This window comes from Plectropomus leopardus, chromosome 2 (assembly GCF_026936395.1).
Source record: "Plectropomus leopardus strain MGB_pleo_1.0 chromosome 2, ASM2693639v1, whole genome shotgun sequence".
Lineage (NCBI taxonomy): Eukaryota > Metazoa > Chordata > Actinopteri > Perciformes > Serranidae > Plectropomus > Plectropomus leopardus.
The window spans coordinates 21,823,318-21,840,886 of NC_142177.1; the positions used below are offsets into that span (position 1 = coordinate 21,823,318).

The 17,569-nt window shown below is 42.0% G+C and overlaps 1 protein-coding gene across 1 annotated transcript; it reads left to right on the forward strand.

Annotated features, from left to right (window-relative positions):
• The first annotated feature begins 892 nt into the window (after nt 1-892).
• Nucleotides 893-17,201, forward strand: apcdd1l (APC down-regulated 1 like). The gene is made up of 4 exons (XM_042502826.2): nt 893-1,419; nt 13,408-13,591; nt 14,504-15,023; nt 15,622-17,201. Exons 1-4 carry the CDS (start codon nt 1,323-1,325, stop codon nt 16,393-16,395), a joined length of 1,575 nt encoding a protein of 524 aa, XP_042358760.2. The 5' UTR covers nt 893-1,322; the 3' UTR covers nt 16,396-17,201.
• The last annotated feature ends 368 nt before the right edge of the window (nt 17,202-17,569 follow it).

Sequence of the window (17,569 nt, forward strand, 5' to 3'; positions counted from 1 at the left end):
ATGGAATATTCAGACATGTTTAGACAAATTCTAGCGGAAAAAGTGTCCAAAGAGCTAACATGTCTTTAGGCTAAATTTTGGAGAAAGTGATGCATAAGATATAAAAAAATATTGCCATGCCATTGAATGTGTTGGGTTTGAATATTTGCATTATGTGAACATCATACAGCGTCAATAAAGAGTTGGCTGCAGCTGATGAATAATATATATATAATACTGTGGGAAAATATTAAAAGGGATGATCAAAGGAAACTGATTAGCCACTGTAATGTAATCACCACCGAATTTCAAACTGTAATAACTTACACTACTGAAGTTATCACATTAATGTTGCACTTCACTTAGTTACACTTACTGCTCAACACTGTTAATATTTATACTTTTTTAAATGCTGTAAACACAACAAAGAAAATTCCTTTCACCTTCACTTTCTTTGTGTGGAGGCAGGAATCTCAGAGATGGTCATCTCAAAACCAACACAAAACTATCTGCAAGGCTCGACACCACCAGAGCTACAGTAAGTGAGAAAACACGTTATATTTTGGGTTGATGTAATTTGGGTGTTGCATCAGATGTGGTGTAGCATTGCAGCGTTAACTCCTATTCACCGCTGCCCTTTTGCACCTTGCTTTAAAAGCTCCCTGGAGCCTTTGCTTTAGGAAGTTTGAAGCTCAATCCCCCTCCTCCACACACACACACACACACACACACACACACACACACACACATACACACACACACACACGCACAAACACACACACACAGAAACTTTCTCTATCTCTGCCCTCCCTCCATCTCTCTCTCTCTCTCTCTCTCTCCCTCTTACTCCCTCCTCTCAGCTCAACACTATAAGAGCCAGACAGGAGTGCACACACACAAAATACTCCTGCTCACATGCACACACACAGTCTGCTGCACATGCATGGAGTGGAACAGATCCACTGAGTCGCACAGTAGTGAAGCTAAAGTGAGTGATTGAGAAAGAGAGGGGGGTGGAGAGAGAAAGAGACAGAGGGAGAAAGCATTTTTCTCTCTCCCCACTTAAGAGAAGCAGTAGTGAGGAGAAGTTGCATGAAGTGTATTGTTCCAACTGAGGGATTTCTTATCAGACCATGGAAGCCGAAAAGTGGAGGTAGAAGAACAAGAAGAAGAAGAAACTCCCCGCTGGCTGAACAGGAGACCAGAGTTTCATTTGAGGGATTACTGGACTCTTCATACATGTGCTCATGTCATGGTGATCTCCTACACGATCGTCTCTTGTTGACAGGAGCACTCTCTGTGTCTTGGATTTTCCCAAGGATCAAAGTTTGTTTTCTGAGCTAATGAGTGTGTGGATGAAGCGTGTGGAAGCAGTAAACATGTCAAATGGACGTTTCAGTCACCTGTTGAGGGGAGTCTGGCTGCTGTGGCTGTGGAAAGGTGAGTTCAGGCGCTGTTCGCAGGACGACAGTGTGTTGTTAAAGTTTTCCAGCATTTTGAATACTAGATTTTTCTTAAATTAGTCCCATGGATGCAGAGATTTTGGTCTAATACTTTTGGGCAAATTTTACCTTATTTATTTAATAAAAGGCCAATTTTTTAGCCTGATTTTGATCCCACTTTAAAGAGAAATGCTCTAAAAAACTGTTTCAGAAAGCTTACATTGATGATGGTGTTTAAAAATGGTCTATAAGAAAACGTTTGTATTCCTCAGTATGAGAATAACTTGTAAATCTCCCATTTAGAATCTGATCTTCAAAGATCACAGCAGATTTCCGCCTGTAATCCAAAGCTTTTGCAGTATGAAAAAAGGAGGTAAATGCTCTCTCATGTGAGATATAAGCTGAACACTTGCAGACTTAATTTAAAGAACACATGGTGGCACAAAGAGACACAAAAGGAAGAGATTATAACGGCCAAACTCATAATTACGAGGAAGTTATTATGCAATTTGTCACAATCCAAATGATTTGCAGAGCTCAATGTGGATCTGCACTTTGACAAATAAAAACACAGTGGTGGCGTTAGACTTATGAATAGCCGGTCTGTGTTCCCCCTCTCGTCCTCTGTGTGTCTTCAAAGTGGATCTGTGGTGAGCAGAGGAGCCTTAGAGCTGCGGCTGGTGCCTTTAAACAATGGTTCGCTCGGAGCCGAGAAGCGTGACCCTGGAACTAATGTTGCCATTATGTTAATGGTTAGAATAACAGGAGACAGCCATTACTGACTTCACCTCAGGCTGCTGTGCAGAGCTGATTGTCCAGCCGCTGCAGCCTCTGTCGCGGAAGCACAGCATTTTGGCCATCAGGGCTGGTTAGGGTGATGAGCGGTGGGAGACAGACAGGAGGAGACATCTGCCCAGTTATAATCATCACCCAGCACCACCACCCCTCCTTCCATCCATCCTTCACTGCTTTAGTGGTAGACTGGTATCTGTGGATTGTTTTCTTTTTCACCACTCAAGTCTAGTAGAGGAGACAGACGAGGTTGAGTCTCTGATAGATGTCAGAAAGAACTCAGAACTTCTTCAGCAGAGAATCGATTAGGAATTAATTTAAGGAGCTAATGTTGATATCAAAGCAGAAATGTTTGGACCACAAAATTTACATTCAGATGAGTTTTGACAAATATAATGTCATTTCTTTGAGCTTCCAAAGCTTCCAATCCAGTGTACTTCATACTGGCTGTTTGCAATTTACTAGGCACCCTTGGGATGGATTACTGAACAGGCCTACCAGGCACAGGCCCAGGGGCCCCCCTGGTCTTCATCTGCAAAATTTCACTCAAATTATGAGGTGCTATCCATGAAAAGATGCAAAGAGACAACAAAAATATGTAAAGGAATTGAAAGAAACACAATTACACCAAAGAGACCCAAACAACTACAAAAAGACACAAAACAACCACAAGGAGACACAAAATTAATACAAAGAGACACAAAACAACTAAAAAAGACACAAAATTACATCAAAAAGACATAAATGGCAACAAAAAACAAAAAACAGCCTCAAGAAGACAAAATGATTACAAAATGACCAGAAAACTACCAAATATTACGTCAACGAGACTGAAAGGACAACAAAAGAGACAAAACAACGACAAGGAGACATGAAATGACTATAAAGCAACAGCGGCCAACCAAAAAAAAAAATCACACAAAATTACCTCAAAGACACAAAAAACAACCACAAAGAGACACAAAATAACTTTAAAAATCGGGTGCCCAGTAGCTCACCTGACTATGACTATGCCCTTGCCACAGCCATCACAGGTCTGATTCCAACCTTGGCTCTTTGCTGCACGTTGTCCCCTCTATCTCTCCCTTTTACGCTTTAAGTATCCTGTAAATTAAAAGGTCCAAACAATAATCTTAAAAAAAATAGAATAAAATACAAAAACAGGGGAAACAGCCACATGGAAGAGATCGCACCAGATATTTGGATGAGGTCTGGTGGATTCTTTAACAAAAGAATTTCCTGTTGTGGGGCTGAGAACTGAACCGGACTAGATGGGAACATGTTGTGATCCCAACCCATTGCTGCCTTATTTTACCATTAAGGGAAAAAAAAAAAACCCTGATCATATTCATATAAATCAAACCCTGGATGTGGTGTTCATGTTTTGGCCTTAAATAGTCCAATTTCAAACTCTCCAAGTACATGAAACAGCCACTAAATAGATCTCCCAAAACGTCTCCAAACCGAGCTTTTGGATTAAGGTGAAACTGATGTAATCTAAACTCGAAGACATCAATGGACCATCAACTTCCCTTTGTCCACTATCTACATCTCAACTGCATTGTCCGTCCACCAAGAGGAGACACCTCGATATCAGGTGCTTTTATAATCAGGAATCCTCTCTAGTGTCTAATAGCACAAAATCTAATCGTCCACATGAAAAGCTGAGAAACTGGTGGAGTATGTGGCTGTGTTGGCTCGATGTGGCAGCTGTGTTACTCACGGTGAGGGTGTGAGACACAGCAGGACGACGTGTGTGTTGATGCTTTGTGAACAGGAGCCAGAGTTCGCTAACCGCAGTGGAACTGGCAGCAGCGTCCACTGGGCAAACCCCAGTAGATCCCTTCTCTAAATAAACGAGGCCGCTGGATTAACTAGCTTACGCTGTGATGAAAAGACAACAGCGGCCGTCCAAGCACTGCCCCAGGGACAGAGGGGGACTCCTGGTCCTGGAGACCGCTATGTGATGCTGGAGTTAAAGCCCCCCAAAAAGGAAGGGGGACTTAGGGTTAGAATAACACAACAACAGACCTCATGTTCTTTGAAAAACCTCTAAATCAATCTGACCTTCGCCTGACTTTGGCGACAAGGAAAGAGGGGAGAGACAGAAAATGGGTACTGTAGCGCTGTTTCTGTTTGCTGTCCTCAGACCGTGTGATGGACAGTAACACATTGCTTACTGACAAGTCACAGGAATTACAATTTCAAATTCAATGAATACATTAACTCTACAGTAACTTTCAAATATTTTTGACACATTTGGGTCGACATGTTTTCTGTTATAAGGCACCTTTAGACAATTATTATGTAAGTTTACTGTTAAACAACTGAGACACGTCATCAGATCATCATATGCAGCCATGCAGATATTCTTTACTACATGGATGTAGAGAGAGAACTGGATACAGCATTTGAGGCGTGGCCTCATTAATTACTATAAAAGTTGCTAAAAAACTTCAACTTACAGGTATAATGTTACAATCCATGGTCCCACAGAGCATGCATGCAAATGTATCCTTTCATCCCACCTCCTAAAAGTAGGAAAATAAGTCTTGATTTTAGCAATTAGTCAATTTTATAACTTTTATGAAGTAATGATTTAAAAAAGGATTGTTTAAGAGTTTGTGCTGGGAAGTTGATATACCTCTAAAAAAATCAAATTGACTTGCTGTTCCTGGGGACTTGATTTACCAGTTGTCTGGTAAAGCAAGACTTTTTCTCTCTCTTTTTTTTCGTTTTGTGTCCATAAATTGAAATCCTAAATCTAATTTCATAACGGCGCTTACAGAATGTTGCCCCAGTCAGTGTCCTCTGCATCACATCAAGTCATATGGGTCCAAAGGGTTTGTAGATGTGGGTCATGGCAACTGTTGTGAGAATTTGGTGCTAAATTTCTGATGCAGACAATTTTTTGTTGCGAAAGTCATTGTTGCAACTGAGTAATTAATAATATATATTTTTAAACAAGTAAAGTAAATTATAAAGAGTAAAACAAGTGATTTGCCCATCACTGATCCGTGCCTTTTACTATACAGAACAACAGAGCTGCTCATAAGGTAGTCCACCATCACAAGAGTAAAAAATAATCTTAAAAGTCCTTTTGTGCCAAACTTTTTCCATGTTAAAGAAATGCAACACATGCAACTTGTGATGAGGGACTGTAAGCAGACAGTGTTTCACTGTAAGGATTCCCAAGCCATAATAAAGTTGGAAATCACTGTCTCACACCTATCCAAGATCTGCAGGACAGCTCAGCGACTGAAAAAGCAGCTGTGAACTGTGAAGAATGTGAAACAGTCACCTAAATACGTAGAATGAGCAGAATCTCTGAGCTACTGTAGCATCACACACTAAAAACGCACCTCACTAATCTTGTCATCCCGGCTCATGAAGGAGCCTCACCCCAGCCTCGTCCTCCTGACCGACTTCATTCACCTCATCAAACACTGACAGACACACAGAGGGAGAAAAAAACGAAACAAAGACAAGGAAAAAAAGGGAGGAATCTGAAATCCATCCAGGAGAAATGAGCCGTAAACATCATGGCTTTTTCATCAGGGGAGGGGAGTGGTAATCAGCGGAGGGGGAGGAGGGCCAGGAGGGCAACAGGAACTTCAGGGACAGTTTTGAAGGTTTTGTCCTGCAGCACTGAGGCAAAGAGAGATGAGAAAGTGGCTTTATGGGACACCGGGGGTAACCACGCTGAGGGAAATGGGTAGAGGATGTAGTAAAATAAAGTAGGAAACACATGAGGAAGCAGTTAAAATACTGGAACATGGAGGAGTTGGTGCTACTCTGCCATCACTTCAGTGCACCACCAACATTTTTTTTCTTTTACCTTCACTACCTCCACGTTGGCAGTTTAATGATTCTCCGTTAAAAGCCTCAATAGAAGCAGCTATGAAGCAGACAAAGGCGTCTCTCTCTATTGAACGAGGCGCAGGGTTGACTTAAACTTCAAGCACTTGATTCCTGCTGCAAGCCCTGAATCAAAAGTGGCTGGATCTGGTTCTTGTTTTTCCAGGATAGCTCCAAATAAAGAAGTACATAAAACTGTATTTTAACTTTGGCGCTGTGGATGAGACATGAGAGAGGAGAGCGAAGGGGCTGCCAAACCGTAATCACAAATGCAAACAAACAAACAGAGTGCAGCCTGGAGGTCCTTTATAAATGGTATCCCTTCTGCAGCGTGCTGTAAATCAATGTGTGTAGTGTGTTTTTGTCAACGTGCGTCCATGCATGTGAGTGTGTGTTGATGAATATGGGAGCTCAAAGACAGGTAGATTACTTTGGCTGCTCATCAGTCAGCTGGAGGGAGGGCCGGCGGTGGCGGCAGTGTTGGTGGTGATGATAGACTGACCGTCCAGACCACACGCAGGTCACAGGCTGCTGCGCTGACCCCTTGTGGGAGAGTTGTAATATTGCATAAGGACAAATGTAGAGGATGAGTGTTGTCTCTGCCAGTAATTAAGATCTGTAGTTTGTTGTTCAGCTGCTCTGGACAATGACATCATGTTTACTGCAGCAGAGCAGGAGGACAAAGTGTCTAAACCCTTTCAACCACAGCAGAACAACAGCTTCCTGTGCACTTTTTTAATTAGGCTTGCACTCAAACCAATTGATAAATCTTGCTGTCCATAAACATATCAATAGCCCTGAGACTTATGATTTAAAATAACATTAGAACCTGTCTTTGTGTGTTATTGTGGCAATCAGAGTTTGGTTGTGTCTCATTCAGTCAGGTGCCCACATGAACACTGAAACAGACTTTTCCTCATCTTATTCGGACCCTCAAGAGAATCCTTTCTAGTACAAAGTTTAACTCTTTGTGTTTCCCAAACAGTGTTTCAAATGTCACTTCATGCTAAACACAACTTCAACTTTGGAAGACACCCATTTGATTTAAGTGACTAAGACTTATGAAGCTTCAAATAAGCTTCATATAAAAAAAATCTGACAATTTTTTGTACAACACGAGGACCAGAATTGTGGATTTGTACTCCATCTCTTACACTGGAAGCACATTAGAAAAGGATGATGTAATAACCAGCATAACCAGGACAAATGATTAGGAAGTCAATAGTTGATGACTGCAAGCGACAGAAAAAAGGCCAAAAATACACAAAATTACTGCAAAGAGACCTAACCGACTGTGAAAAGACATAAAATAATGACAGGCAGACAAAAAACAACTACTTTGAGACAGAAAAATGATTAAATATAACACAAAATAGCCTAAAAGAAACACAAAATTACTCCAAACAGACACAAATGGCTACAAAAGACACCAAACAACCTAAAGGAGATACAAAACAACTACAAAGTTCCAGTAAAATGACAAAATTATCTCAAAGAGACAAAATTCAATCAAAGAAATTCCAACAACCAAAAAGGATGCAAAACAACCACAAGAAGACATAAAACAACAGCAAAGCTACAGATATCACAGTGGTAGTACATTAGGAAGGGATGTAATGGCCAGTATGAACAGGAGGAATGATTACTGGAAAATCTGTTTCAATATTCACATGAGCACTTGAATGTTGTTAATAGACATACTTGAAAAAATATCAACATATCTTTTAAAGGTGAAGTCACTGATACTACCAACTCTGTACTTGACGGTAGCTCTTTTTGCAGAAGATCGCTGCTCTTGTTGCTTTAGTTTTTGCTGAAGATTGTGACTGGGTTAATATTGTAACTTCACACTTGAATGGCTGGCAGTACAGCAAAAAATACCACAGAAAGCATCAACCCTCCCTGATGAGGAGATGGAAGAGATTTTAAAAAATCGTTCCACTTCATGTCAGCCGAGCTTGCAACAGTCGCCACTAGACATAAAAGGATAATGGAGCTTATGGGAGAAGTTTAAAGACTAAAAAAAAAAACAAAGTATGTGAAAAGAAAAAAAAGATAATACATCTAGAGAATCAAATATCTGACCGAGAGTAATACTCCCAGACAAACAATCTAATCATCAGCGGCATGAAGACCAGACACCAGTTCTCTACCAGGGCTGCGGCCTCTGAGGATCAATGTTTCTGAGTCTGAGAGGGTGTCGTTAGCGCAGCAGGTTGTGGGGCTTCTTCAACAACAAGGATATTTTTGTTGCCAGTAGCAACTTTGAAGCCTGTCACACCCTGCCCAGCATAATCGGCTTCACCTGCATGAGCATGTGTGCTCGTTTGGCTAGAACAGTGTTTTGTGTCTCAGTCCAAGCCATTTTGTTTTCCATTTAAAGAGCTAGGACTGTGTATGAATAGTGGAATTTGTTTTTCAACACACTCACTGAACAAACAACTAGCAGACTGTGAGGAGATATTCGCTGAATTTGACAAAAAGTGTATTGGATTAGAAGTGCTGACTCCTCCTTTCATGTGGTAGGAGCCTGTGTATTTATGGCCTGTAATGCTTAAGTGAACTTATTATGTGCTGAATCTCATGGAGGTTAGTGACATGTTTGACTTGAAGTGATTTAAGTGGAAACCTGAGTGAAAATTAATTTGAATTAATATTTAGTGTTGCACTTTATAGATTTTTTCTGGTGTTATCTTCTAGTTTTGAGGCTACGTGAAACCCACAGCTGCTCTCGGTTTCACTAAAAACCTCACAGATGTCCCCGATCAGCTGGATAATCGTTTGTTGTAATGAGCTTTCATATTTGACACCAACATAATTAAAATAAACAGCATTTTTTACTCACATTTGAACCTAGATTCTTCACATGTACGCTCAATTGTCAGTTTATTTATTGCGGGACGGTTGTATTAGACTGTATTAGGTAGGTGTATCTCATAGATTGTTTGAAAATAAAGGACCTCGCTACCCACTGGTTTGTTGACTTTTTGAACCGTCGAGTTTTGCATTTTGGTTGTTGCCATCTTGGTTTCATGGAGCCAGAAGTGACCATATTTGGACAAGAGAGTGGAGCTGTAGGGGAGCTTGGGGTGGATCGGACCTAAATTCCTCCTCTGTGCAACTGTCACAAATGTTGAAATTAGCTACAGAGATCAAAGTGGTTTTTGAATCAGGCTGTAAACACGTTCATTTCTGCTGTAAAGTTGGGCATTTTAACATGGGGGTCTATTGGGACTGACTTGCTTTTGGAGCCAACCTAAAGTGAGCGATTGAGGAACCACAATCTTTGGCACATTTGTTCAATTTTTCAGCCCCACAGGTTGCTGCCTGCCTGTACCTAACAAACTTGCAACATGAACTATAAATGTAACTATTCACATCAGCGTTAAATCAGCCTTACGGGGAGTTTTATTGGTAGAAATACATAAAGTCTCTTTCTGAAAGATGCATCAAGCATCATACTGTGACAGGGAGGTGCAGACTTCATTATGGGGGAGGTTTTAGGGACCACAGTGGGACAATAAATCAGTGGGAACCATTTCAGGGTAAAACTAATGACATCTGACTGCCTATGTAGGAAGTGAATCAACTCAAACCGTCCCACATCTCCTCCAAATTGGGATGGGGGTTGAATATTATCATATGTATTACAGCATCGCCTCACTTGTGGTCGGAATAGGCTCTTTTGTAGAAGAATACTTAAAACCTCACAATGAGCAATTTTGTTTTACTAAGCTTTGCTTTTATGAGTACTCTCTTAGTAAATGCAACCATATGCCCGACTGGAATGAGATCCAAGAGAGGAAAAGGGGCTGAATGACAAGTGACCTCAAGAAACTCTATAGAAATGCTTTGGCAAAAACAGAAACTCAAATATAGCAGCCCAAAATGACTCCACATCACATACTGCGACTCTCGCCTCTCTGTCCGTTCACTGCACTGTGCGTGAGTAACCGCTTAGGCAACATGTTGCATGCAGCTACAAAGGATGGATAACACAAAACAGACCGACTGGATGACTTGCAAGGAGCGGTGGAAATTAATTAATCCTGATTAGCATTTCTGCTCCAAGCTCTCCCGTGGGAGCGCAGCTGGGTCTGACTGACCGGGTTCCCTCGCCAGCTGCAGTGACATGGAGAATAAACAAACACAACGCCGCATGGGGGAAAATTGCAAACATGTTTCAATGCCTTTGACAGGGAAAAGAATATTAATCATATCAACAAATTGACAGACATCTTCAAGGAGGAGAAATGTGCCTTGAGTTTAAATTTGGTTTTGTGGTGTGTGACTTCAAACTATCCAAACTGTGTGAGTGTGTGTGTGTCAGGTGGAGGGATGCTAGGAAATGACTGCGCGGCACACATGTCTGTGGTTGTGGTCAGCATATGGGAAGCATTCCAAGATTGAGGGCTACAGAAAATATCCTCCCTCTGACACTAACAAGGTTAATAAATGCCGATCAGTCCACCGCCATCTTGGGAGCCTTTTACAGAAAAAAAAAAATCCCCCAAAAATTTCCATCAAAGTCCCCATTTTCCTTCGGCTCCATCTGCTCAGTCGCAAGAGAACAAACTGATCTGTGGCTCTACAACTAAAACTCCCAGCTCAACTGGAGGCTCGACAGGTGATGTTTTCCCCAAGTGCATCTAAAGTCAAGGGAGAGAAAAAGTGGAGTGAGATTACACCCATAAAGCTGTCTACCACAGATGACCCCGAAGGAAAGTTGAGAAAGTGAGAGCAAGAATGCCAGCGCTGTGAGGATAAAGTGAAGCAAGAGGGAATAAGCGAGAAGGAAAAAGGGAAATAGAGGAAAAAGTAAGCTGGATACGCCGACTTAAAACTAAAGTTTCTGGATTTCTCTTATGGCAGAGACTCACAAAATGTTATCTAACTGGCCCGTTAAATATAAAACAGTCAGCAGACATTTATTTTAAGCCCCTTTCACACATGCAGTCTATTCCTGAGACTTTCAGAAACATTTCTTGCATTGGTTCATGTTTGAATGGGAGCAGGGAACGCTATTCAGGACAACCTGAAGCATCATTTTCCCACCTCAGCATCTAGTAACATTTAAGGAAAAATGCCAGTTATAAATGAAAGCAGTAACACTGAGGGACAAGTGTGATACTTTCACATGGAGGAAGAAAACCAATCACAAGAATCTGCTGAAGATGTATCGAAATCCATGAATTCATCACAGTTTGTGCCAATGCTCTAGCAGGTGATTTGATATCTAATACACAAATGCAGTACAAGAAAAATGGAATCAGACAAAAAAGCAGCTGCTAACCCTCCACATTCCTGAAAATAGAGACATCTTCCACGGCGTACACATCAGCCTACATCAGGCCTTGCCACATTTGCTTATTTTTCTGTGGAGTTTTATGGCAGTTGGCGTCCACAAGACCCATTGGGCAAAATAACACGGTGTGCCTGTGGAGCAGGGCTGCATGCACAACCGGTCGATCAAATGTGATTATCAAAAAAGCACACACAAGCTGATCTGCTGTAATCTCCCCCATTCCCCTCCTTACACGTGGTCTGTCTCTCAATGACAGTAGCCTATCTGAAACTATCATGGTGAGATTTAACACCCCTACACACTCCCAATCTAACAGCTAACTAGCCAGCCTATTTAAAATTGATACTCACCAGAGAATCACCTGGCCACTCACGCACTGTGAGAAAGTGCATGCACTTGCCAATTAGCATGTGAATCATTGGGTGACCTTCATTGTAATTAAATACCACTAAAATCAGCCTCTCATTTGCATTTGTCATTGTCCCACTATTTCTACCACATATACTGGCATCAAAACAGAAGTAAATCCCACATCTTTCAAGATCTGATTGGCCGCCTGATCCAAGTGCGACGTTGATGAGTGCTGCCACTCCACGCCCTGCACTGAAACTTTGAGAATATTTAACTTTTATGAGAGTCTAAAAACCATTTCAAAAATCCAACGTGCAGCACAAAAGAGGAGCACAAGCCAGGTGCACCATACCATAGGAAAATAATGGTCTTATTGGCAAAGTGTTTCTATCAACCCATCACGATGTAAGCGGGGCCTCTGTGTTCCTATTTAAGCATTGCATATGTGAAGAGGCACAAGACATAAATGTTCCTGAATGTAGTGCATGTGTGAGTAGTGACAATCACAAGCAGAACCTGACAGGATGAGAACATGTTGGTTATCGCACTAATTTACTATAAACTACAGGATGTGTAAAAGAAGCATTAGAGACAGGTAACAAAATATGCCTACCAGCAGCTATAAAATTCACAATTTGACAGATTATTGTTATTTTTTTTAATTCATACAAAAACTGACATGTAAAAGGAGAAATTAACCAATACAAATACAAGAGACTGCAAGATAAAAACAAGAAATTGCAAGTTGAAGAGAAAACAGGGGATAGAGGCATCACTTTTTGACATTGGTTTTGAAAGAATGAAACTGGAACCATCATTTTCACACACACACACAGAGAAAAATGTGCATATTATAGAGAGAAGCCCCAGTGGGTTTCCTCATGTTGCAACCATGAGGGTGCAATCAGAAAATCCTCTTTGTCTCAACTGAAACCAGATCAGAACACTCGGCCTTGCCGTGTCAACAATACACACAAAAAGAAGAAAGTGCAGTTATGACCAACGACAGGCAGACAGACTGCAGATGTGCACGTGTCAGATCAATAAATGTTACAGAGTGAATAATGCTTTCATTTACATTTACTCAACTGTCAGTGTTTGGGAAAACTTAAGTGAGAGCATTCATCATAATATTTTGAATCATATTATCAACAGATGCGTTTTGGCTCAGCCGGCCTGCTGTTGTCAGAGACCCACTGTTTGCGTTATCTTGATGATAGAAATGCACATTTACAAAGAGCACACACACCTCTTGCCTCCAAGCACACCCCCTAAACAATGCCTGAGTGTTGCAGCTGCAGGAGAGACAAGCCAAAACTGTCTGCACCTCAGCCAAAGTCCTGATTCACAGCTATGTATGGTTTCTATAGCATCCGCTCACCACTCATTACATGGAAAATTTACCAAAATTACAGCCCTGAAACAGCTTGCAGTCAACCAGAAGTGTGTTTAGATGTAACAGGGAGAAGATGTGAACATTCCCTCCTGGCTATTATCTGTTCCCTTCATTTTCTAATGAAGGAGGCTGATAAAGATCTGTGTTGAAACATTCTGGTGCTCTCATTTCCTGCATCCATCCAAAATCAGCCAGCAAATCTAAATAAAGTGTAATGGAGCCTCTGTGTTTATCTGGTGGGATAATATTTACTCACAGACTTATGACTTTCTCTTCCTCTGTAGCTGTGTTTGTGGCTGGAACAGGGAGCAAACTGTGGGAGGTGCCCACAGCCTCTTTTACTTCCTCCTCCAACCTGAGTGACAGTCTGCAGTGGGAGCAGGACTGTCAGTACCGCCGCCCACAGGACAGAGTGAGAATCACAGCAGACATCCCCCCAAGACTGGATGGCACATGGGTGTCAACAAGGTGATTTATCTTTTTTCAGTTTAAACTGTTGTAGCAATGAAGTGCCCAAGCTAGAGTTACAGAAATTGTTAGAATATATGTCAGGGAAGCTCACTGAGTCACTTCATGTATGGGCAGATTATGAGTTAAGGAGACCCTGGGTACAGTAATGCAAAGGGCCCCAACACCTCTCCTACACAGGAGCAGGAAACATAGATTTTGTGGTCACTTTGCCCGTTTTGTAGTTATTTTGTGTCTTTGAATATCTTTGTGGTCTATTTGAATCTCTTTCTAGTTGTTATGTGTTAATTTGACATTTTGTAAGTAAAGGCCAAGGGGCCTCCTGACACATTGAGTCCCTGGACCTGTTCTCGGTGGGCCAATTCAGTTATCCATCCTTGATTTATGTTGTGTTCTTTAATTTATCATCTTTCTGTCCACATTCACCTAGCCGTATCAAATTGTTTTATGCTTTGTGCATTAATGGTATCTATATTTAAAGATTTTTTTTCTCAGAATTTGAATTAAAGCAGATATCACCAGGATTGTAGCGCTGAGAGTTGGGACTTTGGTCAGTCTTGAATCATAAAAATGAGGACTTAATTTGATTTTTGAGCACTGGTAAAATCCTGGGAAACTTTAAAAATCCTTGGAATATCTTTGGAAACTTTGCTTTTTTATGCATTTGGCCTTTCGTCCACACACAATCTGTTTATTAGATCACAGAAAATGAACCTTTAGTAAAACTCATCCCTGATTTTAGGATTTCTTTTAAGAAACTCTGTTTTCAGCGTAGATGTGCAGACCAGGAAAAAATAATGGTGCACTGAAAATGGCAGTAAAACTAACCTCTGCTTACTAATGCCTGAAATCTATTCATGACACAACCAATCACTAATCTTATTTTACCTCATTTCATTCCTCTGTGTTCAGGTGTGAAGTTCGGCCCGGTCCAGAGTTCCTCACCCGCTCCTACACCTTCCACCCCAGCCGTCATTTCCAGGCTCTGCAGCACTACTACACTGACAGTGGCTGTGAGGACCCGGCCTACTCCTTGCTGATTAGGGGGAAGCTTCGTCTGCGCCAGGCCTCCTGGATCACCCGCGGGGGCACCGAAGCTGAACACCATCTCAGTAAGGTGGGAATTGTTGTCCACAGCCTGGCAGCCAAGCAGAGGCTGGCCTCCGGTCTGTCGCAGACCTGCGTGGCTCTGGCCCTGAGCCAAGTCGTACCAGGGAAGCTGTTTGAGCTGTACAACACGAGGGCAGGGAGGGGATGTCTGGCAGCACTGGGCTTCTCCATGATGGAAATGGGACTGATCCGGGTGGAGACGCAGCACCACAGCCATGGAGGGAAGGTCCAGGAGCTGCTATTAGGGGATATTCACACTGACTGGACACAGAGGACTCAGCACAGACCTACAGGGTACCAACAGCCACTGCAGAACACCATGGTGAGACACGACTGCGTTTTTTTTTAATTTACCAGAGAGCTGAGCAGAAAAGAGGTGAAGAGAATTAATTACAACAGCAGGAAGAGGTACAGTTCAAACATCTTATAGTGTTAGCAGCTCAAGAGTAAAGCAGTTCAGGTTTCGTGCCCTGAGCTAGAGCATTTTAAAGGTCCGGTGTATAAGATTTAGGGGCAGAAATGGTATTAACTTTACTTTTCCCTAAAGTTTTGGTTTGTTGCCTAATTAATTAACTGAATAACTGTTTTTGCTTTAAATAAAATAATTTGATTTTTTGAGTGACTGGTAATTTATTAAATGTGCCATATGCAATTCTGGAGAAAGACAGCTGATTGTAGAGTCGGATTTCCATGTCTTCCAATACTGATGCTCTGGGTTGACGGTTGGACCAAACCACCTGTCAAAAGCATCAATATTTGTTGACCTGGGAATGAGACTCAACAATTGACTGTCTTTCTCCAAAATCACATATTGCATCTATAAGCAAGTAATCAAAAACACTGACAACAATAACTTGGTCAAAGATGAAAATATTATTAAATGCTAACCTTGATCAATTTGTGTTTGTTACTCTCTGCAGCATCACATCCACCCTTGCCCCGTGTGTGCCCTGGTGTACCGCTCCTCAGAGCAGCGCCCCCCTGTGTTGCCCCGTAGCGCCGCAGCTCCTCTGTCTCTGACCGGCCGCTGGGTCAGCCAACGCTGTGAAACACGTCCCAACGTCCTCTTCCTCACCCGTGACTTTACCTTCGATCCAGACCAGCACGCATGGGAGGGCATTTACCGGCATTACTCGGACCCCGCCTGTTCTACGCCCACCTTCACCCTAAGAGCCTCGGGCCACTACGCTCAGGGAAACCCCTCCGCCAAGGTCTCAGGAGCCACTGAGTTTGTCTTCAAGATCATCCAGGTGAGAGTCACAGCTGCTGAGGAGCCCACAGCAAAGCTGCTCAATGGGACGAGACCCGGAAAGTGTGGTCGCTCAGGCGGCTGGGAGGTCGGCGTGGAGCAGGATTTGACCCCCACAGATGGGTGCACCCTGCTGGGCATCAAGCTGCCACATAAGGAGTATGAGCTCTTCAAGACTGAACTGGATCACAGAAAACACCCACTGTTGTTCATTGGAGAGAGACCGACTGACGGGTCCACTCCAGACCGACCACAGAGGAGGCCCACGTCTTTTCAGGCTCCCATGGTGCTTTGCAGCGGGGGAGATACACATCTTTCACGTCGCTATGGCTCAGGTTTTAACAGTAAGCAGGTCCAGCTTGCAGTCAGTGGGACAGAGACACTGGCACAGATGGTGTTTCTGGTCCTGGGATCTGTACTGTGCAGCAGGTTCTGTGTTTATTAGAGACATTTTTCATGAATTGCGCCTGTTACACAGGTGAAATCATTGATGGACGTTGTTTCCTGGCACTTCACTCACTCTTCCTCCATGTGTGATGGTCAAGAAAATCATGAGACACTCAGGAGAGCTGAATCATTTTTAATATCTGGTTTTCAGATGCTGCCAATAAGATTCTAAACTTCAGCTGCATTTCTACCTAAAACTAAGCTGTATATAAACCACCAATATATACAAATGCCTTAATTTCATTATGTAAAAATATATTCTTTTGTACCGTCTTCTGTTTTGTATAACGATCAGATTTTCTCACTTCACAGTTAATTATTCATTTTGCATATTTCTTTGTAAATGCAGTGGTCTTGTCATGCCTTTTAAATTGCTGAAATGGGGATCTGATTTCGTTTCCACATCAAAGCCATGGACTTTTAAGCGGACTTCACACAAAGGCTCTTTTTGATCCAAGATGCAGTGTAACTAATGCACTCTCTACAGAACATTGTTTTCTCGACATGCTGGAGAGAAAAGAAGCTGGAAAGTGGAACATTTGTAATCAGCATTGGTCTAATGTCGCTATGGTGTGAAATGTTTCTTTATCTCTGTCAGAGCTCATGTATTAGTCTGCTTTTCTTTCAGCAGTCATTCTAAACAAATCAAATGAATATTTATTGTAACCATTTATACTTTTGATAAGAGAAAGATTTTTGGTCTAATATTTTTAGTTAGTTTTGCCATTTAAGAAGTGATTATTTTCTATGTGTATTAATGGCTTTTCATAAAATCTTTAAAATCTGTTCAATTAGTCTTTAAAAGTGCCAGTCTTAGAGTCATGTCTGACGAGTGACGTCCGTAGGCCTCTGGTGGTGAGGGCCAATATTTCCAGATGATCTGGTGACGCCGGCAGATACCCAGGCCAAGACCTCCTCTTCCTTACACTGGTCATTTCTACTAACTCTCTACAAACAAATATCTGCATATGCATGCAGACAAATCTTTAAAAAGCTAACAAAAACTTATCATCAAACAGCCAATTGGTTTTGAGATTGCATTTTGGTCAATGTGTTCTGCCAAAGCTACAAACACGAGGCTGAAAAATGAAACCAGTGTTGAAGTGCCAAAAATTGCAGTTCATCAAACGGCCACTTGATGCCCCAACACAGTCAATCCTCATAGACACCCA